The sequence below is a fragment of the Trichomycterus rosablanca genome, chromosome 24 (assembly GCF_030014385.1).
Source record: "Trichomycterus rosablanca isolate fTriRos1 chromosome 24, fTriRos1.hap1, whole genome shotgun sequence".
Taxonomy (NCBI): domain Eukaryota; kingdom Metazoa; phylum Chordata; class Actinopteri; order Siluriformes; family Trichomycteridae; genus Trichomycterus; species Trichomycterus rosablanca.
The window spans coordinates 2697105-2721854 of record NC_086011.1 but is presented as its reverse complement, the minus strand read 5'-3'; the positions used below and the strand labels follow the sequence as shown (position 1 = coordinate 2721854).

Below are 24750 nucleotides of genomic sequence, written 5' to 3'. Positions count from 1 at the left end.
ATTGCTGGTTTAAACAGCACTTTCGGGTTTATGTTTGGAAATTAGCTTACACACGTCAGAAAATAAGTCCTGGCGTGGTTGGTTTGTTTACTTTTTCAGCTCTAGATCACACAGACTAAACCGTTATTGTTCCAGAACTATACCTACCCTGCATAAAGCAGTTATATTTTGCTATGCTTAATACGCTTCAGGTGGTTGTTGTTTCAGATAGACAGTAGATTCATTAACTACTGTTGGGACGTTGTAGCCTAGTGGTTAAGGTACTGCACTAGTAATCAGAAGGTCTCTGGTTCAAACCCCACCACTGCCAGGTTTCTGCTGTTGGGGCCCTTGTGCAAGACCCTTAATTGCTCAGACTGTATACTGTCCCAGTACTGAAAGTCACTTTGGATAAATGCGTCTGCTAAATGCTGAAGGTGTAAACTCCACAAATGGTTTTGATAGAAAGAACTTTAGATAAATGCATATTAAGTATAGTTTAAATAAACAGTTCAGCCAAAACACCTCTCAAGTTTGTCCTAATGATGAATCAAGACATGTTTGGTGAGCTCAGACTGCTTTTCAGTTTCAGACCTAAAGCTACAAATCTAATATTACAAGCAAGTAAAAAAAGTTTTAGCCTGCATGCACTTGCTAAAACCACATCAACCTGCTAATCCTTTTTAAACCACAGATTACTAATGGTAATTAAATTGTGAATAAGATTGTTTTAACAATGTTTTACAATCAATCCTGCAATAATAACTACCATATACAAACTAAAGAACATCTAGTACAGTAATATTTCCAATATTATTATTATTTACATTAATATTGGTAGAAATCTAACATTTTTCATTAAGTCAGTTAAAACGATATAACAAATTGCAAAAAAAAAAGCTTTTCCAACTCTATTAGCCTTGATCTCAACCCCATTTAACACATTTGGGATGAACTGGCCTTCTGTTCCAACATCAAGCTGTTAGGACTGCAAAGTGCAAAAGCCAACTCTATAGTAATGCACATGGTTTTGGAATAAGATTTCCAAAAAATCCATGGTCAGGCACCTACATACTCACCCAGAGAATTTTAGACAGAATATTAGACACGTTTTAATTGATTTGACACAGTATTTATTTATACAGAGTTATGTTTAATGAAACTGTACACAAACTGACAGTTGACTGATTTCAGATTAAGACATGCAAACATTGTTTCAGTATAAACCGATGCTGATTAAATAAGCCATAAATAACCATAACACTGTAAATAACACTGTAAATAATAAAACATCATTTAGCAGATATAGCAGACTGGCCACAATTATATAATAACAATAATAACAATAATAGTAATAATAACAATGCAACACCAGATGTACAGGTTAGAAGAATAGTGAAAATGAACACCAGATGAAAATGAGCAGGCGGTTATTGTACAGCAGCTCAAAACATCCTGAGTCTGGATCAGATCAGTGTTAGGATTATGATGAAGTAACACGTCTATGTTGTGGGACAAATGTCATGTTGTGCACACCTTACTCAGGTACACAGTACAATGAATGTTTGAGTGACAGCTTATACAAATTTTAAACTGGAATGTAAACTGAATTGAATGTTATTGTATATTATTTTGGACAAATATTTATTTACATCATTTATTCATTTGTTTTTATTTACCATCTGCTTGGGTGAACAATAATCTTGTGCTTGCATTTATACAGTAGATTCAGAGAAGTATTTAGACCCCTTGAATCTGGTGTTTATTCACCAGCTTGACGAAGAGCTGAATGTATGTACGTTTGAGCCCACAAGCTTAAATGTGCATCCTGGCCAAACCAGGTAAAATGTAACCATATCTGTGCTGCAGGAAGCAGTTACTACGTCCCTGTTTATCCTGCAGAACTGACTTACTCAGGTGTAATAATAATCCTGCCTCTATGATTGACCCATTCCACCTTTACTTAGCCTAAAGCAGAGGTACAGGTATAGTAAATCTTGAGTCACAGTCAAACCTGTTTGTAAACTGGCAGACAAAAAATTCACAGATCATTATTTATTAGTTTAAACTGATAAATCAACTCAAATCTGAGTGTAAAGTAGAAAAATGCATAAAGATTAAGGACACATTCATGACATTATTTTTTTGCTTATGAAGCTGTCTGATCCTTTAAGATCTATAAAATCACAGTAGTGAATTTGTAACACTGGATAGATTTAAGAGCGTTTTAACACAACAAATACGGAGCAAAGTGACTATTTCTGCATCTAGCCCACAGGACCAGGTTGTGAATCCTTATCCTGTAGTGTGAGTTAAACTGGTACCCATGACCAAACCTATTTTGATTCATTAGGGATTTGTGCAAAAAAAAACAAAAAAAACATGCCAATTATTTTTTCCACTGATTTTATCCTTTTATCTTTTAATTAACACATTTTTTAGACACGATTTTTATTTGGTTTGTGAAGTTTAGAAGAGAAATCACTGTTAACCAGATGACTTTGGAAGCTATTTTATGGTGAGTGACACTACTCAGAAAGGATTGATAATAATTTCCACTATATTTCATGCTTATTTCTGCCAGATGCTTTAACACTTTGAGGTTCTGTCCAACACAAATGCCCAGTTTAGAGTCGAAAAGTCTCTATCTGAACACCACTCAGCAATGTCTGATTGTTACAATATGACTGGATGAAAAGACGTCTTGGCACTTAAATGAATGTAAGCTATAAGGATTCGGTTGCCATCGTCAGCATGACATGATGCTAAATGTTCATCTCGGCTCTTACAGGAATCGATTGAACAACTGCCTTGTTTTCTCTACAATACAGAAAGGAAAACGGTCCGGATTGTTTAAGGTTGTTCATGTAGAAGATTGTTCCTGGACGGGAAGGAAACAGATGAAGGAACATCCTGAGTTGTGTAGCAGGCGTGGTGAGCTTCCTCCAGTCTACACGACTTCAGAGGCACCTGTTATGGTCCAGAATTTTCCTCAGATGAATACATGCCATGCGTGAGGTATTGTTAGAGTCCTTTCACACTGATATATGATTGTGCTTGGGAAATACACAAGTGATTTCATTTAGATGTATACAAATGTTTGGACGAAGTGTTGTTTTTTGTTGTTTTTGTTTTCTTAGGAAAAATAAGTCAATCAATCTGGACGCGTCTGCATTTAACGTATTTGTGTTGAGTATGTCCCTCCCTGATCAGACTTACTGTGGCCTAAAAAACTTCCACTTATTGTTAAATCATTGAATGCATTCTTTTAAATACACTATATGGCCAAAATTATTTGGACACCTTCCAATGAGCTTGCTAAACACCCTATTCCAAAACCATGGGCATTAATAGGATGACACCACCAATTTCTTTTTGAGATGCTTATTCAGTCAAAAGAACTCAAAACGAGAAGGCCGTGCTCTTCATCAACATTTTACCCCAGTGGTTTTTAGCATGCTTATGGTCAGGGCTCTGAATAGTTTCTCCACACCAGACTTGCCAAACCAAACCATGTTTTTATTGAGCTTGCTTGTCACACTAGAAGAAATAGGAATGGTTTTCTGAAACTGTTGCCACATATTTGGAGGGATATAATTTATTTTACATAATTTACTTCACACATTGGATAGGAATGTGTGTGTTGTGAATATCTAAACGTAATAAGGAGTGGTGTCCCAATTCTTTTGTCCATGAAGTGTAGGTGTTAAGATAAATCATTTCCTGTTTTTAAGTTTCATATCAACTATACAGGAAGCCGAATGGTTTATAAGCATCTCTGGCTGTTATGCATGAAAAATTAGTTCCACCATATCTGTTGCTATTCTGAGTACTCTTATTAAATATGTATCATATGTTTTGAAATAAAAGCTCTCTAGTGATGTGGGGAGGAATGATCCACAAACAGCAAGAACAACCCATTAATAAACTCATGTGTCCTTTAGTTTTCCTCAAATGTCATTTTCTCTCATATACGTTCCCTGAAGCTACGGCTCATATTGCCGCCGGACTCTAGCCTTTCGGTTTTCTGCCGTCTGCTTCCACTTTAGCGTGCGCAGTTTCTGCTGCCTCCGTTTCTCCCGGTACCACAATTGTTCGCAGTACTCATCTGCTGTCAGTCCACTAACTCCGATCAGATGCAGGTCTTTGTAGCTCAGCGATGACGGGGCGAAGTTTCCACCCACTTTGGACTCGGTGAGATGTGTGTTGCGGACGTTTGTGACGTGCTGCTGGGGAATGACCTGCAGCTCGTATCGAGCCAGTGTGCGAGAGAATGAGTGCTCATGGGAGGTGCACAGGTAGAGGCCGGCGTCTGAGGAGGTGATGCGCTGCAGGAGGAGACCTCTCTGTGTGATGCTGATATCATCTTCACCATGATGCAGCTAGAAAATAAAGTCACCATATTATTGATTCACTCTAAATCAAGCAATATATGATAGTTTGCAGTGAAGCAAGGTAACATCTCAATATTTACTCTCAGTATTTACTCAGGAGGGTTTAAGATGAACCAATTTAATCAGAAAAAGAACAGAATGTTTTGGGGGAACGTTGTTCTGACAGGCCTTTTATTTAACATTATGACATTATTAGCACTTTATACTTACAGCTTAAAGCTTATACAGTGTATCACAAAAGTGAGTACACCCCTCACATTTCTGCAAATATTTTATTATATCTTTTCATGGGACAACACTATAGACATGAAACTTGGATATAACTTAGAGTAGTCAGTGTACAGCTTGTATAGCAGTGTAGATTTACTGTCTTCTGAAAATAACTCAACACACAGCCATTAATGTCTAAATAGCTGCAACATAAGTGAGTACACCCCACAGTGAACATGTCCAAATTGTGCCCAAATGTGTCGTTGTCCCTCCCTGGTGTCATGTGTCAAGGTCCCAGGTGTAAATGGGGAGCAGGGCTGTTAAATTTGGTGTTTTGGGTACAATTCTCTCATACTGGCCACTGGATATTCAACATGGCACCTCATGGCAAAGAACTCACTGAGGATGTGAGAAATAAATTGTTGCTCTCCACAAAGATGGCCTGGGCTATAAGAAGATTGCTAACACCCTGAAACTGAGCTACAGCATGGTGGCCAAGGTCATACAGCGGTTTTCCAGGACAGGTTCCACTCGGAACAGGCTTCGCCAGGGTCGACCAAAGAAGTTGAGTCCACGTGTTCGGCGTCATATCCAGAGGTTGGCTTTAAAAAATAGACACATGAGTGCTGCCAGCATTGCTGCAGAGGTTGAAGACGTGGGAGGTCAGCCTGTCAGTGCTCAGACCATACGCCACACACTGCATCAACTCGGTCTGCATGGTCGTCATCCCAGAAGGAAGCTGACGCACAAGAAAGCCAGCAAACAGTTTGCTGAAGACAAGCAGTCCAAGAACATGGATTACTGGAATGCCCTGTGGTCTGACGAGACCAAGATAAACTTGTTTGGCTCAGATGGTGTCCAGCATGTGTGGCCGCGCCCTGGTGAGAAGTACCAAGACAACTGTATCTTGCCTACAGTCAAGCATGGTGGTGGTAGCATCATGGTCTTGGGCTGCATGAGTGTTGCTGGCACTGGGGAGCTGCAGTTCATTGAGGGATACATGAATTCCAACATGTACTGTGACATTCTGAAACAGAGCATGATCCCCTCCCTTTGAAAACTGGGCCTCATGGCAGTTTTCCAACAGGATAACGACCCCAAACACAACCTCCAAGATGACAACTGCCTTGCTGAGGAAGCTGAAGGTAAAGGTGATGGACTAAACCCAATTGAGCACCTGTGGCGCATCCTCAAGTGGAAGGTGGAGGAGTTCAAGGTGTCTAACATCCACCAGCTCCGTGATGTCATCATGGAGGAGTGGAAGAGGATTCCAGTAGCAACCTGTGCAGCTCTGGTGAATTCCATGCCCAGGAGGGTTAAGGCAGTGCTGGATAATAATGGTGGTCACACAAAATATTGACACTTTGGGCTCAATTTGGACATGTTCACTGTGGGGTGTACTCACTTATGTTGCCAGCCATTTAGACATTAATGGCTGTGTGTTGAGTTATTTTCAGAAGACAGTAAATCTACACTGCTATACAAGTTGTACACTGACTACTCTAAGTTATATCCAAGTTTTATTTCTATAGTGTTGTCCCATGAAAAGATATAATAAAATATTTGCAGAAATGTGAGGGGTGTACTCACTTTTGTGATACACTGTACATGTTCCAATTCAAGCTTACTGAGCAATATTGTTTTACAGTGTATTGCATCTTAAAAACCCTCTATAAAACCCTTTAGTACTTTCATTTTATTTCACTTTTATCAGCTGCATTATCCTTGATCCCAGTGCTATTGGGTAAGCGTAATTTATCGCTGCTTCACCCGAGCGCCCTAGTTGATTTATTTTTGTTAATAAAAACCTGTATATTGGTATCAGTGCGGTACTGAAATCATATATTGTGTTGACGTCTGTGTGTTCGTTCTGACCTCTCTTGTACTCTGACTGTGGCTCGGCTGCACGGACCATTTAACAGCTGCCAGAGGAGATCGAGGAGCGCACTCCAAAAAAGTTGAGTTGTTCTCTACTCCATAAACCACTTTCAGCTCGGTGTCATCAGGTCCTGAAATGAATTTGATATCCAGTCAGCGATGAGGGGGGTCATTAAAGAATTCAACAGTTCAGTCTTAATGACCTAATCAAAGATTTGAAGACTAATTTTCATGAAAGAAATAAACATGCCAAAGTCATTTTCTGTGTGGTGACAGTTGTACTCCGAGGAGAAATTTAGGGTTATTACCGTCTGCCAGATCTTGACACTGGCTCCAGGGGTCTCCGTAACGCACATCCTGTCTGCGTGAGCGCCTGTGCAGAGCAAGTTAGTCTGTCAGATAAGTTTTTAGTTTTCTACAATCTTAAAGACATTGAATTAGTATTTTTTACACATTCACTACCATCATTACTATAAATAACCAACCAGTATTATCTGATGGTTTTCTATTAGCATTGCTTCAGAGAATCACAGCTTAACATAGCTAAATGTGGGGGAGATGGGTTTGCCACTTTATGTATATATTTCTGGCATTTAGCAGACACTATTTTCCAAAGTGACTCACCACTGTGACTGTATATGTTGCGAATGGCAATCTGGCAGATGTGGGGCTTGAACCAGCGACCTTTCAATTACTAGTCCAGTGCCTTAGCCGCTGAGCTACATCTGCCTCAGGTTGCCACTTGGTAGTGCCATCCTCAACACACACAACTGGCTGCTGCAACAGTGACTTCTATTGTCTAGTTGTTGTGGTGGCACAAGCAGCAAAACAATATAAAGACTGTAGCGTGGTTCCCGATACGTGCTGAGGCTATGGATTATTTCTTAATCCATAAAATCCATAGTCGTTACAATAAATCATTTCTACACATTTTTATCAAGCAGTGGAACTGACTGGTTTAACTGTTATGTAAAACAACACCAGTGCAAGAAGAAACCCGACTCTTTATCAGTCTTTATACTAAACAGAATGTAAACCTTCACTAGCACATAGCAACCGAGGGCAGATTTACTCCCATTTTCACATTGTTTACATAAAGCTAGGCCCCCCAGGCAGCTGGCATAGAAGAGCCATTTTGCTTTATTGGGTTAGCAGACTTCATTACTGCTCTGCCTAGAGCATCATATCCCTATAAAACAGGGGTAAATTTTTACACCCCTCATAAACAAACAGACTGCTTTCCGTGCTCGCTTTACAGTAAACAGTCGCACATAAACAAGAGATATTCAAAACGAGACACAGGTATGCCCGCCTCGGGCAGAATTTCACTCTTTAAAACAGTCATGAACAAATGCTTCAAAGGAGTCTAAATGAGCAACGTGTTCAGTATGATGACACAACATACTGCACCAGGTCAGTGCGCATTAGGGTCTATAACTGTATGTCTGACATACGATTAAATCAGACTTTTACAGCTTGTACAGCTTACCTCTTGTTAGTGGAGAAATAGCTGCTGCAGGTGGCACCGTCCCAGGCGCAGTAGGGATCTCGTGCCAGGCAGCAGTCGGCACAGGCTTTTCCATAGAGTTCACATCGCTGAAGTGGCAACCGAGCCACTGCATCAGCACTGCTCACAAACAAGGCTTGCTAAAAAAGGAAAAAATAAATGTTTAGGTATTATACTGTATTGGATCTTTTCATTATTTAATAATTCAATCTCTTCTTGGCATTGAACTGAGCTGAATCCCTTTAGTTAAGTGCAAATTTTTAATCCACATTTGTGGGAAAGTTAATCAAAGTTGTTTTATCCTTCTGAATATATCAATCAGAAATATTGTATAATTATTTAGCAAGGTGGAGATCTGATGATTATAAAACAGTTTAAACAATCATTGTAAGGGTACTATGCCAGTATTGTTCTCCTGGTGTACACGACAAATGCCTTGCACAACTGTCTAGAACTTGTAGACTCATGGCTGTGTTTTTTCATTAACCGCTTTATCCTGTTTAGGGTCATGGCAAGTCCAGTCCCACCATGAAACACTGAACGTAAGGCAAGAACACCCTGGACAGGGCGCCAATCCATCACCAAGTCTAAGTCATCCCATGTAAAATACACTGCTTATGTTCAAAACCAGATATCAGTGGTGGTGGGCAAGCATAATAAATCACTGTGCCACCCAAGCATAGTTTTTGTACCGCTGAAAACTGAGGGTTTTATGCACTGCAACCTTACTATTATATTATGTCTCGATTAGGAAGAACAGGTACACTCTCTTTATTTTTCTTCACTTATTTTTTTTAGGTTTTCTGTATATACCAGCATGCATCGTCATTGTATCAGGAGTCATGAACATTTATAATATACACAATGCCTATTCATCACCATAGATCAGATTTTTAAGGTTTATTCATGTTAAAGGATGCAGCGTTATAGATTAAATAAAAACCATACTTCAATCAATCAGAGTGAGCTTTCTTTTTATCTGATTAAATAAACACAACATTAAATAAACACGCACAATCCATCACTACATACCCGTTTGGTGGACAGCTCCATGCTCAGGATTGGACTCTAGGAGACAAAAAAAGAAAACAAATTGTCAACATAGATTAAATTGCCTACATAAATCATCTCCTGAATCAGGGAGTTGTTAAGAGGGGGGGACACGCATTGTTGGAACTGAACAAGTGGTATATTGGGCTCTTCTTTAAGTTGCAGGCTTTTCCGGCTCATTGCTTCATTTATTCTCCATAACGCTGCCAGCAAATGGGCCTTGACTCTTAAAACAACTCTCTCTTTTACAAATGGCTCAGAGAGGAATTTGTGTCTGATCTGTTTGTATCACATCTTAATTGCCAGGAGCCATAGCACTGAGACACCTACATTTTTGCTATGGCTGTAAAATGCTGAGTAATTCTTTACATTGCTAATCTGGTGAGTTAATAGCATTCAGCTGACCGGTGGATTAGATAAAGCAAATTAAACTGACTACATTTAAACTGCAGGTGAAGTGGCTGAAATGTGTGTGTGCCCATGTGTGTGTTTAAACAGAATCTAATAGAAATTTCTGTTTGGGCCTTACACACATTTACTTACTTAATTGAATGATGCTTTGTTTATTTATTTAATTAAAGTCTATTTATGCTAACCATTAAAATGAAGAGAACTTAAGGCTGTGCCACCCAAACATCCTCAACTGATAAATAATGGTGAACGTGATTAAAAATAATAATCATAATCTTAGACATTATTTTGCTGCTTTAATTTTCTAAAAGCATTTTTTGTGAAGTCTGCAACTTATTTATTTTACCTGACGTTTCCTTGGCACCTTCCATTAAACCCTGAAGCCTGAAATATTAGTTTAGTTTAGTTCCTCCTGTTGTGTCCCTGAAGGTCTTTCTTGCTGTCTAAATCCTTAAATGGATGATCTTGACTTTTCTTTCTTTAAGTAAACAAAGATGATCCTCTCTGCTCGTTTGTTGCTGCCTACTTATTTGTTTCTTCCTCCCTTTGCCTGGGTTAAGTCAGGCAGGCAGGAAACCCTAGGAACTATGCGGAAGATCTTTTTTATATCGGTTCAGGAAAGATTTGACCACAGAAATCACCCGGCCAAAGATCAGATGGCAGGTCAACATATGGATTGCTGAATTACCTGAAAGACACTGAGCTCTTCAAGTATGATTTCCTCAGTTTCCCAGTTCTCCTTGGGGATGGACACCACCTTTAGAATCTTGCCATCATCTACAAACAAATAATGGTTATTAACAAGCTGGATAGATGCTCTAAGAAGTACAAAAAAATTAAAGTCTTATGGTATGTCATTTTAAAAAAGCAATTTTTAATAAGCAGAAAATAAAACTGAATATTCTGGGGTTTCTTCTGCATTCAAAACCACAATAACTTAAAAAAAACAAAACATAAAAAATAACTTAAAAAAGTTATATACCACAAAGACAAAATGTAATTTGTAATGCTGGATGTTTTAGGCTACAAATAAAGAGTCTAAACAGTAACATCTTGTAAGTAACTGTAGCAACGTTTTAAGTCAATGGGAATGGGCCATTAAAGTAATTTAAATTTAGTTTTTAATAATTCAAATTCATTCATTTATTCATTCATTCATTTACAACTGCTTTTATCCTACTTAGGGTCACGGTGGGTAACACCAAGGTAGGAAACACCCCGGACAGGTCACCAGTCCATAACATTCAAATACTTTTACCTTTTAAAATAGTGTTAATGTAATGTAAGTCTTTTAAACTATGACTACTCACAATTTACAGCAAAGAGTTTTAAAGCAAACCTGTATTTTATTACTTACTTACCAAAAATGTAATCCAGACATGGCCTGGGTTCATAGGCTAACTATCACTCAGCAGTTAACATAACATAAAATCAGCAAATAATTATCTCAGTGCATTCCAGACTTGAGACCTGAATCTGTCTCTTGACGATTTATTTTTTATAGTGCAATGTAAGGCCTGATTCACCTGTAGCATCCAGCATTTATTTCAATTTATCTACCCGCCTCAAATTTCAGTAATAATCCTGAACTTTGACCTTTTATTCTCCTTAGGCTTCTATTACTGTTTTTAAACGCTTCCCACACTGTGATTACCCCGTCATCCCTTGACACAGCAGAAGTAAATGCACCTAATAAGTAAGACGAGGAGCTCAAATGCGGATTACCCCGACTCCCGGATGGCTAACAGCTGTTACACTTGTCTGATTACCAGCTGTAGGATGGGTTAGGAAGGAAGAATGTCCTCTGCACACAAAGGCATTAAGAGTCTGTACTTACCCTAAATGATTCACTTACACATGGCAGGGTTCACAGACTCGTACAAAGCGGTAGCGTTTTACGTAAGTGAGTAAAAAATGTCACCTGGCACATCGCAGTGCGGCAAGAAGTGGTGTTTATTCAACAGTCCAACAACTTATATACACCGGAAAAAGTTTATAATAGCATAAGAAATACGTATGCACAGATCACTGACACGTTTAAATTCCAAAAATAGAAGTCTTGCTTCCAGAATGTCGGCCAAGTTTCACAGCAATGAAGCCAAGGTCATGAACAAATGTGGACACAGACTACTATTGTTCTATTAAAGATTGGAATACACAACTGGTCACCAATACTAGACTAAGTATGGAGTATGTTATTTGTGGCTGACTGCTTTAAAAGCAAACATGCTTGTTTAAGAAGATAGAAGGTAAAATATGATATGTTCTATACTATAAATGTTCTATATCTATAAATATGATACCCAACTTATACATTTAACATGTTTTTTATTTCATGAAAAGGCTTTAAAACGAAGGAGAAGAGCTCCACAGCTGCTCTAATGTACAGCAGTAAAGATTTTTATATTTACTTAAGCTTTTATGGGTTTGTTTATGTAGGCCAAAGTGTTTTAGATAAGTGTTTAGATAAAATGGTGCATGGTGCCTTATTTAAAGTGCTAAAATTAATTAAGAAAAAAGTGTCTAAAATGCTTAATTTAAAGATTCAAACATTTCTAAATAAATGTAGCTTGGAATGTTTAAAACTGCCTTCAAATGTCATTCTTTGACTTGGTAAATTATAGTGGATCCCACACACTATCAGTGGTGCTAGAAAAAACAGACAGATCTGTAAGCTTTTGCTTTTTCCTCAACTTCAAAGAACATCTGAGAAATCCAAGGTGGTCCAAGTTAAGCTCATAAGACCACTTGTCCGACATACCTGTACCCAGGTGCAGCACGTTGTACTGGCCGTCCTCCGCCTCCACTCTATCCACCACCACCTTCTTCAGCCTGTAAGAAACGTTGATCTGCATAAACAGCGGCCGGCGGTGGATTGGCACCACTGGCTCCCACATCAGCTGGTGGCCTCTCATGAAGCTGACCAAATCGTCAGGAAAGTCGCGGGTGGACTTGTGCAGTGCGTCGTACGTCTCGCTTGGGCACTGTAGGAACACGACAGTAGTGAAATTAGCTTGTTTTAGGAGAGCTGAATTAAAGCAAGAGTAATTAGAGAGTGAATAAGGAACTAATTTGGACAGGGGGTTCTAGAGAGTTCTAGAGAGCTTTTGTTTTATGTCAGACGAGCACATTGGAGCGATACAGACAGGATAGTGTTAAGTGCAAAAATAATAGGGTGAAGTAGTAATACTGCAATATTTCATAGTGGGTTTCAGTCGGTTTCAATGGTCAATGATGACTATTTTTTATATACATATTTTAATACTTTATATATTTGTGACTTAATACTTCATTTATTATATTTTCAAACATTTAATAGTTTTTATTATCTCTGAGGGGAGAGTGAAGTAGTTAGTAGTGAAGGACAGTAGAATTATGAATAGTTCTCATTAAAAATGCTTTCTTTTATAAATCACTTCTGGCTTAGGCTGTTATAATGAATGATGATGTAATTCTAAGCTTAAGATGTTGTTTAAAATGGACCTCATTCGATCTGATTTGATGGGAAATGAGTGCATCATAATCTTTGAGAAAATATTACTTATTCACTGAACACTTGTGGTTAGACATTAACCATCAACCCACATTTGTTTTCATTGTTATGGCTCCAATTAGTCAGCCGCTACTTTAGCCTACACCCCGGTTCACACACACATACTCACTGTCCCAGGCCGTGGATACGGGATTCTCCCTTTATACTCTACCCAGCGGTAGTCTGGACCCTCTTTGTGGGCGAAGGGCCCATTAAAGGCGGCTCGGATGGACGCCATAGAGTAGATGCAGACGGCCGAGCCTCTGAAGACCGAGCTTTTAAAAGAAGAAAAGAAGAGGAAGTGAATTTTGGCCTGCTGCTGAGTTAGAATAACAGGCCCTTGAGCCTAATCACCTCTGACCCATACTGAATGGCCTGTGAACCTTGCCATCTCCTGAGGAACCACGACAGATTGTTCTGAAAGAGTCGAGAGAAGACTTTTGCACCCAGATTGTTGCTTTTAAGGGCGTAGGACCACTGATGTCAGATGAGGAGACAAAAAGACTTAATAACATTACATAAATCCAAGTATCTGTGGTACAGCTGCTGTAAATCTGTGAGAACATTTTTAAACACACTTTGAAGTTTTGTGCTGCGGTTTTTAGGGATTTTCACCAACGTGAAATTAGATTTATTGGTGATATTCAAACGTTTTAGTTAGCATTTATAATTAATGCATTTTATTACATTCAGGTTTAATCATAAATAATTATTAATGTAATTATTGCTTTAAGATGTTCTTTGTTTGACTGTTTTTAGACTGATATTCAGATGATACAGTTTTATGGATCTTAAAAAAGATAATAAATACAACAATATTTTAAATGACTACAAGAGGAAGATCATTAGTTTTAAAATAACCAAATTTCTTCAAAAGTCAGCAAGCCATAAGTTTTGTATTTCTATTTACATCTTTTTTTAATTACTATTTTCAAATTATTATCCATTTACAGTGCTATATAATAAACAATTGTGTTTTCAATTTAAAACGAAAGCTAATTATTAAGCTTGTAATCCATCAGATAACCTGCAATCGACCCTGGAGATTAAGAGAAGTCCTGAATTGGCTAAATGAAGTCATTTGGGCTGTATGGCTTTAGATCAGCTATGCAGATATGCAGGAGCTAAACCATTAAGGGCTTTAAAGGCCATTAGCAGAACTTTGTAGTCAATACAGCATTTACCAGGAAGTCAGAGTAAAGTGAATACAATCAGGGTAATATGATCAGACTTTCTTTTTCAGATTAAAGAACCAAACCAGGAGCTGCAGCATTCTGTACTAGCTTAAGTCTATTTAAGAAGCCAGCTACCAGCGCTTTGCAATATTCCAAACCAAAGGAATATAAAACATAAATGTGTCAGTGTTGGAGATTTGGCTGGATGATGCTATAAACAGTCCCAAAACAGTCCAGCTTGTAATTAGTGCTGATGATTTTGTTTACAACTTTTGACACCAGGCAGGAAAAAATAAAACAAAACAAACAAAAAAAAGGAACATTTTATGAATAAATGCGAGTAGGCCAGAACAAAATGCAGCAACAGCTCATTTACTTCATACTTGCGGTGTAGTATAGAACAGTAAAACTGTGCCTGGATCTTTCAGTCGCTCAAGATAAAGAGTTATAATAAAAATAAGTTTTAGGGGGTTGAGTCTTACCTGGACGTTGAAAAGACTCCGTAGATGACTGGATTCTGTGGGTCTTTTGTCTCCAACAAGAAAACATCCTCTACATGAACAAATGTAGATTAAAACATTTTACAGGAAAGCAAATGTAATTGAATATTTAATTATAGGTGACATAAAAAAATCTACTCAATTTTGTTTTTTAAATGTATTTTAAAAAAAGATAATTTTTGTCAGAATTAATACATGTGAAAATAGATTATGGATAAAAAATACTATTTTATAATTAAATAGTAAAATGTTAGCTTCAAGAATAATATAAATGTGCAATATTCATATAATTTCTCAACTGGCATAAATCCTTATAAATAAAAGACTAAAAAGAACTCCAGGGTTCTATTAAGGAGGTGGCCTTCATGTTTAAATCCCAAATTTCACACCCTCTGTGAGAGCCGCAAATCCTTAAGATCCCCCTTCAGCTGAGTTTAGAAAGTAAGTCAGTCCAAAATCTGTCTCTCCATTCCTGTTAATACTTAACTACTGCAGTCATCTGTGCTCAATAAAACTCAGCTTTATTCTAACCTAAATCAATACAGCACCTCACACACCTACATTAAACTTCAGAGGACTTTAAATCTCTTTATTTAGCTTTCATGTTTGTATTTCTCTGTCTCTGAAAATGAAGTCCTGAGTGTTGTCTCATAAAACTTAAATAAATGAAGTATGTGTGCATACCTAGCTCATCAAAGTGTGTGTCCATGCCTCCGGGCCCTGGTACTGAGCAGATCAGTCTGGCCTTCAGAAAGGTACTCCAGCGATTAATCAGACTCCTCTTCCCGCCAATGTCATTCTGACAAACACATGAACAATATCGAATGACACCTCATATGATTTATTAAGAGAAGTGTGAAATGCTTTCCTTTAGTGTGAACAGATTTTTAATGGATGCTGGCGATAATGATCGAGCTGGGTAATCTCATTCATCACATTCTGTTGCTGTAGCTACTTGCTTTCAGAGGTGATTTTTCACCGGATGAAAATGTCATAAACCACACATTAGATGATTAACAATTCCTTTGGTATTTTTAACATCTGGAACTAGTTTAAGTATTTTCTTTAAATCTTATAAGCCAACAGCAATATAACATCACAGTGTCTTTTAAAGTTTTACCAAACATAACTTTACCCAGTTTCATGTCTAAAATGCTACAAGCCTACATTAATTTCCAGGTTTATATTATCAGCAACTTGTCTGATAGCAGCCAAATGTCAGAATTCATTTACATTTACAGTGTTTACTAAAATCTACCTGCTTAAATTTTTGCAGATTAGATGCATCCCAAACCTCATACACCTGTGATACACAATGTGCAACTATTACTTACAGTAGTACTACAGGGGCAGGTGTAACCTAGTGGTTAAGGTACTAGACTAGTAATTGAAAGGTTGCTGGTTTAAGCCCCACTACTGCCAAGTTGGCACTGTTGGGCCCATTAACCCTCAAGTCGCTTTGGATAAAAGCGTTGGTCAAAATGCCGAAAAATGTAAATGTACGTGGTTTGGAATGCAGCCTTTTGTTTTTCACCAGGCAAAAACAAAAGGTGCTTCAGTTGTAACTTCATGCCAGTAAAGAGGCCACACAGTTTCACTTAATATAGTTTCAAAGAACTGGTTAAAGAACCTTTTATTTAAAACTGGGTTGCTGTAGTGGCCACGAATTAGCTATTATCCATTATGACAGCAGGTAAATCCAGTGTTTGTGGAAAGGGAAATTATAACATAACGATATTAAAAACACACATTATATATTACAATACACTATTTAACAGTAAAGACTAAAATGCACTTCTATATGCTTTTAAACAAACAAACCTTTTCCATTTCTTCACACCAAATTACCAGCATGTGCATTATAGGAATTAAATTACAAGCCTTATACTGTACACACTGTTCATGCCCAGTTTTCACTGAAGTCCTCAAAAGCTTCATTTTATCAACCTGTGATTTTCTAGTTAGCCTTTTGTTTTTGTTCTCCACTAACAATCAATGTCAGCCGCCTTACCTTACAGACTCTGGCCACTCGGCTGTAGATGCGCTTGTCCAGCTGATTAGACTCCACAGCTGTTTCTTTAAAGAAAAAGTAGATCTTGTCATCATCTACACTGTGTGTGTCGGGGATGGAGAAGGAGCCCACAAACTCCGGCTCTGGGGAAGAAATAACATCATAAAGATTATGAAAACAAAACCACCCTTAATGCTGCATTAAAAGTCTCAAGATTCTTTATTTATCTTTACTAGTAACAGATGTATCTAAATCTGAGTTGTAATGGATCCAGTGCCACCCAGAAATACTGCCCACAAAGCTTGAATACATCCCTATGCATGTTTCTGAGATGAAACCAAAGCATCAAATAGAAATATTAATGTTGTCTGTGGTGGTCTCTCTTTAGTGATGGATGGATTGCAGGCTGACTGACAGGTTGTGCACAGTACCAGTAAAAAACACATATAACCTTATATAGTTACTTTTAGGAATCCTCACCATTAAGCCAGTGGTCGTGGTAAGCCTCAGTACGGATGTAATGCTGACTGCTTGTGTGGACAGAGGTGCGAAATATGGCTGCATTGTTTCCCATGAAGTCCACTGATGTTCCAGCGTACAGATCTCCATCTATCCAAAAAAAGTGAGTGAGACATTACATCAATAAGTTTCATTACAAACGTGTATTCAGATATTCAGTGCATGTTTAATACCGTGACCAGTTATGAATCTGGGTTGATTCCAGATTGTCCTTGTATGCATAATTCAGTGATAATAACAGAAGTCTGTAGACCATGCAGTGGTATTTAATTTAGAAGCATATGGTTTATGTATTATGGTCACCAGAGAGTCTGTGGTTATGTAGTTGTAAAAAAGCAAGAATTATGAATTGCGCAGTTAACTTTCATTTCCTGACCAAAGAATAACAAGATATTAACAACAAGGCCGTTTTTAATCACGTCAGTTATCAATGTAATTATAGGAAACAATAAAACCAGATAAAGACAGTTCTCCGAGTTGTACTGTTTCTTATATCAATGACATCATACAGACGGGGGGATTTAATAAGCAATTGGCATTTATATGTGTTTTCTCAAGTGGGTCACATAGGTTTGAGAGAAAAGTCTAAATAAATTTGTGTTTTTGAAGGTGAAACTAAGAAGTCTTGTGTGAGAGTGCTTAATGTCTACTGCAGGCCAGCAGATGCTTTTTTATTATTAATTGGAGTATGAGCTAAACAGGCCAAAGTGCCTCACAAATTTCCAACAACCACTTTATCCCGGTCCGGTTACCAACTAGGCTTTGGCCAACACCCCTACACCCCCATTTTATCCCTCGGACAGAGGGCTCTAGATGTGTAGATATGTAGATGCCCAGCCGGCCCATAGACCCACTGAGATTCAAACCTGGAACCCAACAATGGTGGGCCAGAATAATAGACAGCTCACATATTATACTGTAATAAATAAATTAAATGACTTTTTGCCTTTTTAAATCACAACTCACAAAAAGAAATTAATTTGTTACATTTAAGCATTATTTTCCTAATCAACTAGGTGCTTACATAAAGAGCTTTTTAGTGGTTGACTAAGATCATCAGTTTTTCCTACTGCAGATCTTTTGAAAATCCTTCACTTGGATATACTCACCACTGAGTCGAGCGGTGAATGGCTCATGTGGACTGAAGGGACATTTCCCTCTCCCGGACTCAACAGCATTGCTTGGAAGTCTAAATGCAGGTTCCTAGGAGACAGAAAACCATGTCACCCTCTTAACCTGTTTTATATAATGTCTTCATTGTTAGCCTGGACTTGGTGCGTGACCAAGGGTGTTATTCACCCCCGTGGTGTTTATATTGACAAAGTAGCATGGTTAAATGTCGTTTTGTCTGATTCATGCCACCTGTGGGTCCGTAACAAACCATAAAAGGAGAAATGATATAAAACGGCCGGTAGCTATAAAAGGCAGTAGAAAGAGCAATATAAACAATGACAGGGCTGACAAAAAATATCAGCTCATCCGAAAGAAGAGAGACATTCTCACCTCAGCATTGTGGCTCAGATCAATGAACGTACACTGAGGGTGGTACGCTCCGGTTCCGCATGCATACACATGAGTTTTGTTGACGGGCTGAAGGAGCCTCACGAAGTTGGCACAGTCAGTCTGTGAAGGTACAACATCATACCAGATTAAAGCCTGATGAGAGGTAGTTGAATGAGGTGAATGTGGGGGGTGTAAAACAGCTCTAAATCAACACACAATAGACTCTCTGATGTTTCAAATGGGAAATATTCATGACAAGAGACAGTGAACATACCTCCTTATAAATGATTAAATAGATTATACTGTAGATTAATCAATAAAACCTTTAATGTGTTGCTTGTATCAGTGTGGGAGAATGTCTGGTCTATATACAGCAGCTGGTACTGAAAAAGAACTTGAACTTCCTTAGCCTTTTAAAGCTGTAATGACTTACCGACAGATTCTTCCCTGCATGCTTGCACCGCTCAATATGTTCCCGTCCAGCTGGCCAGTGAATCTAAAAATGGACAAGACAAAAGCTGTTTTCCCAGGGCTTAGACAAAACAGACGGTCTGTACAGGGCAGTGTAGTTTCTACAGTAAACAGTAGGATCAGAAGTGTTGTTAGAGCATTTCTGCTTTGCTGGTCTAATTTATTTGGATAATAATTATTATCAAACAACAAGTAAGAACCAAATGCATTTAAAAAAAACATACATCTATACTGATGCTGTGCACAGATGCTGTGGGGGGTGGTGTTTTACTGGTATGTTTTAAGTCAACTTCATACCTTAAGAGGAATAGTCACTACAATCAATACAAAACTATTTTAACTAAATACCTGATCAATTTTTTCTGATCTTTCTTGATGACAATGCTTCATCCAGAAAGTATGAAAGCTCAATTAATGGTTTAAAGAGTATTAAACAGGTGTAACTCAACTCAAACCAACATATTAGACATTTATTTATATAATGAAAACCTATTTTTTAAAAGAAAAATAATGGTTTGTCACATTTTAAAGACTAAATCCGCATTATTTATGCACCCTGTTTTAACACCCTACGTTCATACTTTTTTACTTCTGATTAGATTTGTATTGTAATGCATTTGTTCAATGTCAGTTCAAGCAATGTAGCAATGTAAGCCAATCTATCTGCTAACTATCAATAACTTTATGTGTATGGAGAACTGCATGCTCAACCACACCCTTTCAGATCATTGGGAAGCCTTGGCTAGCACATAGGAATTGGCTACAATAACATTTGGAAAATCATGTTTATGATTCTGTATTACACAGGACCACATGGACGTCTGGATCCATGCAGCACCAACTCTACTGCATCACAATGCTGGGTTACATCTGTAGACCCAGACTATCCCTGTTATTGTGCAAAACTATTCATAATTCAGTTAATAAGCTACTCTTCCATTAATTGTTAGCTACTGCACAAAACTAAAAAGCAAACGTCTGTGTAATGGTTCTGTGGCGTTTGTGGGACTTACCACTCTTCCCTGACGTCACAGGCCTTACAGAGCAGTACAGAGCTAGGCCTTTAATACTAGGCCAGCTCGTTAGGGTGGACGACCTGCAGCTGCGGCTCCCTTATTTAAGGGTACGCCGCCTGGCTGCAGGTGTCGCACCTTTTGTCTTGTTTGTTCCTTTTGTTTTGGGCACTGCGGTGTCCGTGGGGACTGCTGACGGCTCCCCCACGCTTCTTTTGTAGTTTTAGAGGTACCCCCGGTGGCATTAGGTCATCAGGGTGTGTAGACTGCAAGGTTGAGGTAATTAGCTTTTCTTTTACCTTCTTAGAAGTAGCGTGGTGCGATGTCGTGCAGTCCTCGTACTGTTTTTATTTTGCCCGTTAGCATTTAGCATTAGCGGGTGAAGCCAGCCCCGTGACACGGCGCTGGTCCTCTCCCCGCTAATGTCTACCTAGCTATTCTAGTTGTGGTATTCGGCAACCGGTGGGTGGCGACTCGGTAGAACACTCGGTTGATCTGCCAGCACCCCCGGTTCGAATCCGCACTAGGAGCTTTACTCAGTTTGCATAACAGAGTGGCTCTAGCTGCGGCTGATGACGGAGCCCTCTGTTTCCCCCGAACTTCGCCAGTGGCGATTTCGGGGTTTTCGGTAGCTTAAAAATAATTATTCTGGGATTCAGCAACCGCTGGGTGGCGACACCGCTAAGTGCGCGGCTGTCCTGCCAGCCTTCCCGGTTCGAATCCGCACCCTTTTGTGTGCTTTAACAGATTGGCTCTAGCTGCGGCTGATGAAGGAGCCGTCTGTTACCCCGAACTGCGCCTGAGGCGATTTCGGGGCTTTGTAGCGTAAAACATGTAGTCTGGGATTCTGCAACCGCTGGGTGGCGACACCGCCAAGCGCGTGGCCGTACTGCCAGCTCACCCGGTTCGAATCTGCACCCTCTTCGTGGGCTTTAACAGATTGGCTCTAGCTGCGGCTGATAACGGAGCCGTCTGTTACCTCGAACTGCGCCTGAGGCGATTTCGAGGCATTGTAGCCAAAAAATAATTGTAGCGCCTTAAGCGCATGAAGTCATCTGCTTCCCCCCGCTGCAGCAGCGCGCTGGTTACGCGCCCGGCTCTCACCCGAGCGGCCGGGGTTCGCGCCCAGCGTCTTTTAGTTTTCTTCTTTTCTTTTTGTTGCTGCCTGCATTCCCCAGCTAAAGTCCATCGGGGTTCCTTATGTTTGTTTTTGAGTTCTGTCTTGTGTGTGATGTTCTGTGTTTTTCTGTTAATAAATAAACTTTTATTTACTTTAACCTCCGCATTTGAGTCCTTTCTCTCCCACGTAACAGAAAGGTGCGACCATTTCTGGACTCAGTGGAGGACCCCCATTCTCTCCCAATAATTTTTTTGGGGGGGCACTCCCTGGTTGCTTATAGCAACCTGGGGGAATCCCCCGGTTGCCAGTAGCAACCTGGGGGAACTGGACCGCTGGCTAGGGACCTCAGGAGAGGTCCCTTTAAGGAGGGGGTACTGTAATGGTTCTGTGGCGTTTGTGGGACTTACCACTCTTCCCTGACGTCACAGGCCTTACAGAGCAGTACAGAGCTAGGCCTTTAATACTAGGCCAGCTCGTTAGGGTGGACGACCTGCAGCTGCGGCTCCCTTATTTAAGGGTACGCCGCCTGGCTGCAGGTGTCGCACCTTTTTGTCTTGTTTGTTCCTTTTGTTTTGGGCACTGCGGTGTCCGTGGGGACTGCTGACGGCTCCCCCACGCTTCTTTTGTAGTTTTAGAGGTACCCCCGGTGGCATTAGGTCATCAGGGTGTGTAGACTGCAAGGTTGAGGTAATTAGCTTTTCTTTTACCTTCTTAGAAGTAGCGTGGTGCGATGTCGTGCAGTCCTCGTACTGTTTTTATTTTGCCCGTTAGTATTTAGCATTAGCGGGTGAAGCCAGCCCCGTGACACGGCGCTGGTCCTCTCCCCGCTAATGTCTACCTAGCTATTCTAGTTGTGGTATTCGGCAACCGGTGGGTGGCGACTCGGTAGAACACTCGGTTGATCTGCCAGCACCCCCGGTTCGAATCCGCACTAGGAGCTTTACTCAGTTTGCATAACAGAGTGGCTCTAGCTGCGGCTGATGACGGAGCCCTCTGTTTCCCCCGAACTTCGCCAGTGGCGATTTCGGGGTTTTCGGTAGCTTAAAAATAATTATTCTGGGATTCAGCAACCGCTGGGTGGCGACACCGCTAAGTGCGCGGCTGTCCTGCCAGCCTTCCCGGTTCGAATCCGCACCCTTTTGTGTGCTTTAACAGATTGGCTCTAGCTGCGGCTGATGAAGGAGCCGTCTGTTACCCCGAACTGCGCCTGAGGCGATTTCGGGGCTTTGTAGCGTAAAACATGTAGTCTGGGATTCTGCAACCGCTGGGTGGCGACACCGCCAAGCGCGTGGCCGTACTGCCAGCTCACCCGGTTCGAATCTGCACCCTCTTCGTGGGCTTTAACAGATTGGCTCTAGCTGCGGCTGATAACGGAGCCGTCTGTTACCTCGAACTGCGCCTGAGGCGATTTCGAGGCATTGTAGCCAAAAAATAATTGTAGCGCCTTAAGCGCATGAAGTCATCTGCTTCCCCCCGCTGCAGCAGCGCGCTGGTTACGCGCCCGGCTCTCACCCGAGCGGCCGGGGTTCGCGCCCAGCGTCTTTTAGTTTTCTTCTTTTCTTTTTGTTGCTGCCTGCATTCCCCAGCTAAAGTCCATCGGGGTTCCTTATGTTTGTTTTTGAGTTCTGTCTTGTGTGTGATGTTCTGTGTTTTTCTGTTAATAAATAAACTTTTATTTACTTTAACCTCCGCATTTGAGTCCTTTCTCTCCCACGTAACAGTCTGACATTAAATGTTCTTAGCGCTGAGTTCTGAATTGTTCAGAATTCTGAAATTGTTCCCAGGTACAGGCCGAGAGAACTGCTGCTAGTTCTAAGACTGTATATTGTATTTGGTGACAGAGGGTCACACATGGTACTCACTACTGCAATCTAACACGAGCCTGCCCTCAAACAACTCTGTCAGTCAGGAAATTGTTAGCTTCATCTGTTTCATGCACGAACGCCATTTTAGCCTCATGAGACGTCATAATTTTCATGATAAATTGCGAGGCATTCGGCACGATGAAGTGAGAAAAGCAATAAGCACTTAACGGTCATAGTGTCACAGTCCTGTAGAGTATTTAACCACCACAACTACATTATTAAGCAGCTTGACGTGTTGATAATACTGGCTGATCATTTAAAATACTAATATACTTCAGTTAGTTCTTGGAATACATTGTTGTACATGCCTATTTAGGTTGTTTAAAGTTAGTTAGGTGAGCTGACCTTATGTATAGTCTGGCTCAGATTCTCAGAATGAAGCATGTAGACATAGTCTCTTCCTCCAACCAGCAGCCAGCCACGATCTTCATCTAACAGCAGAGTCTCGTAATACCCACCGACCCCGAAGCCACCGTGCCAGAATACAGCTGAACTGTTACTTGATCTGAGATCTGCAAAAAAATGGAAAGATGTGAGATTAACATGCATTGCTGAACGAACACTGACGCATTAATGCTGCTAGATACTCAACGTTAGCACATCACATTGAATTTCATGGCTTTAAACATGTTTTCCACTGGATTTCAGAATCTGACTGCAGGCATTCAATTCTATTCATCAACAGAAACAGCGGTGAATATAGCAGCAGCTACTGGTGGGTGATAAGGCCTGGTTTAGGTTCAGTATACCAGTTTGATGAGGAGATGTTGGTTGTAGGCTAGAGGTTGTAGTCAGGGCTTTAGCTAAGGGGGGCAGATCACTGTGAGCTGCACTAACATCCCCATTTCCTAAAACTAACTGGCCCAGTGGAAATACTAATCCAATCATTCAGACAGATAGTGTTTCTTTGGCATCTGCCAAAACAGATGTTTATCAGAGACCAGATGATGAAGTGTGGTTCATTGCTACAAAGAACTGATAGAATGTCTTGTGCTTTACACCACCCAACTTATTCGGCCATGAAACCTGCTTTGCCACTTCTGTCATCTTGTTGAGCTGTTGATGCTCCTGAATGTTTCCACTTTACAACGTAGCACTAGCAGATAAGAGCAGGGCAGAAATCTGATAAGATTTAATTGTGTCCACTATATGGACAAAAGTATAGGGACACACCTTCTAATTTTTTAATTCATGTGTTTCAGACACGAGTGTGCAGCAACAGTTTAGGAAAGGCTATAAAGACATAAAGAACTTGGTTTAAGCCCCACTCAGCAGCTCTGGAAAGAACCAGATCATCAACATCAGTGCTCTGCCAAGTAAATGCTGTCATCTTTTGACTGAATGAGCATAAATGAATAGCATTTATTTTTAAAATAAGATATTTAAATACGTTTAGCCATATAGTGTATCTAGTTTGCCTGTGTTGATCTATAGAGCATGTATTAGCAGTTTTATGAACTCACTGCTTAAAATTCCACATTCACTAGTTAAAACGTGTCGTACATACATTTGCTATGTTGCATATCACAGCAAAATGTGCAGGGCATTAACGGTGCTTTGTAGTATAAACTTTAATTGGTTGTTTGAAGAATGTATGAACAGTCACAGGATT

At 39.9% G+C, this 24750-nt stretch overlaps 1 protein-coding gene across 1 annotated transcript in view; it reads right to left on the bottom strand.

Moving 5' to 3' along the window:
• Positions 1-1078: 1078 nt before the first annotated feature.
• The window catches only part of si:dkey-49n23.1 (semaphorin-3D), a 51397-nt gene continuing 27725 nt past the window's right edge, over positions 1079-24750 (bottom strand). Inside the window, exons 3-18 of the mRNA XM_062986174.1 lie at positions 23484-23650; positions 19103-19165; positions 18670-18789; positions 18276-18369; positions 17128-17256; positions 16648-16790; positions 15321-15435; positions 14619-14688; positions 13092-13236; positions 12191-12413; positions 10118-10206; positions 9001-9036; positions 7951-8108; positions 6770-6834; positions 6459-6592; positions 1079-4361 (exon numbers count right to left, since the gene is read on the bottom strand). Coding sequence (XP_062842244.1) covers positions 3966-4361; positions 6459-6592; positions 6770-6834; positions 7951-8108; positions 9001-9036; positions 10118-10206; positions 12191-12413; positions 13092-13236; positions 14619-14688; positions 15321-15435; positions 16648-16790; positions 17128-17256; positions 18276-18369; positions 18670-18789; positions 19103-19165; positions 23484-23650 — 2147 coding nt within the window. The 3' untranslated portion in view covers positions 1079-3965. The remainder of the gene's footprint in view (positions 4362-6458; positions 6593-6769; positions 6835-7950; positions 8109-9000; positions 9037-10117; positions 10207-12190; positions 12414-13091; positions 13237-14618; positions 14689-15320; positions 15436-16647; positions 16791-17127; positions 17257-18275; positions 18370-18669; positions 18790-19102; positions 19166-23483; positions 23651-24750) is intronic.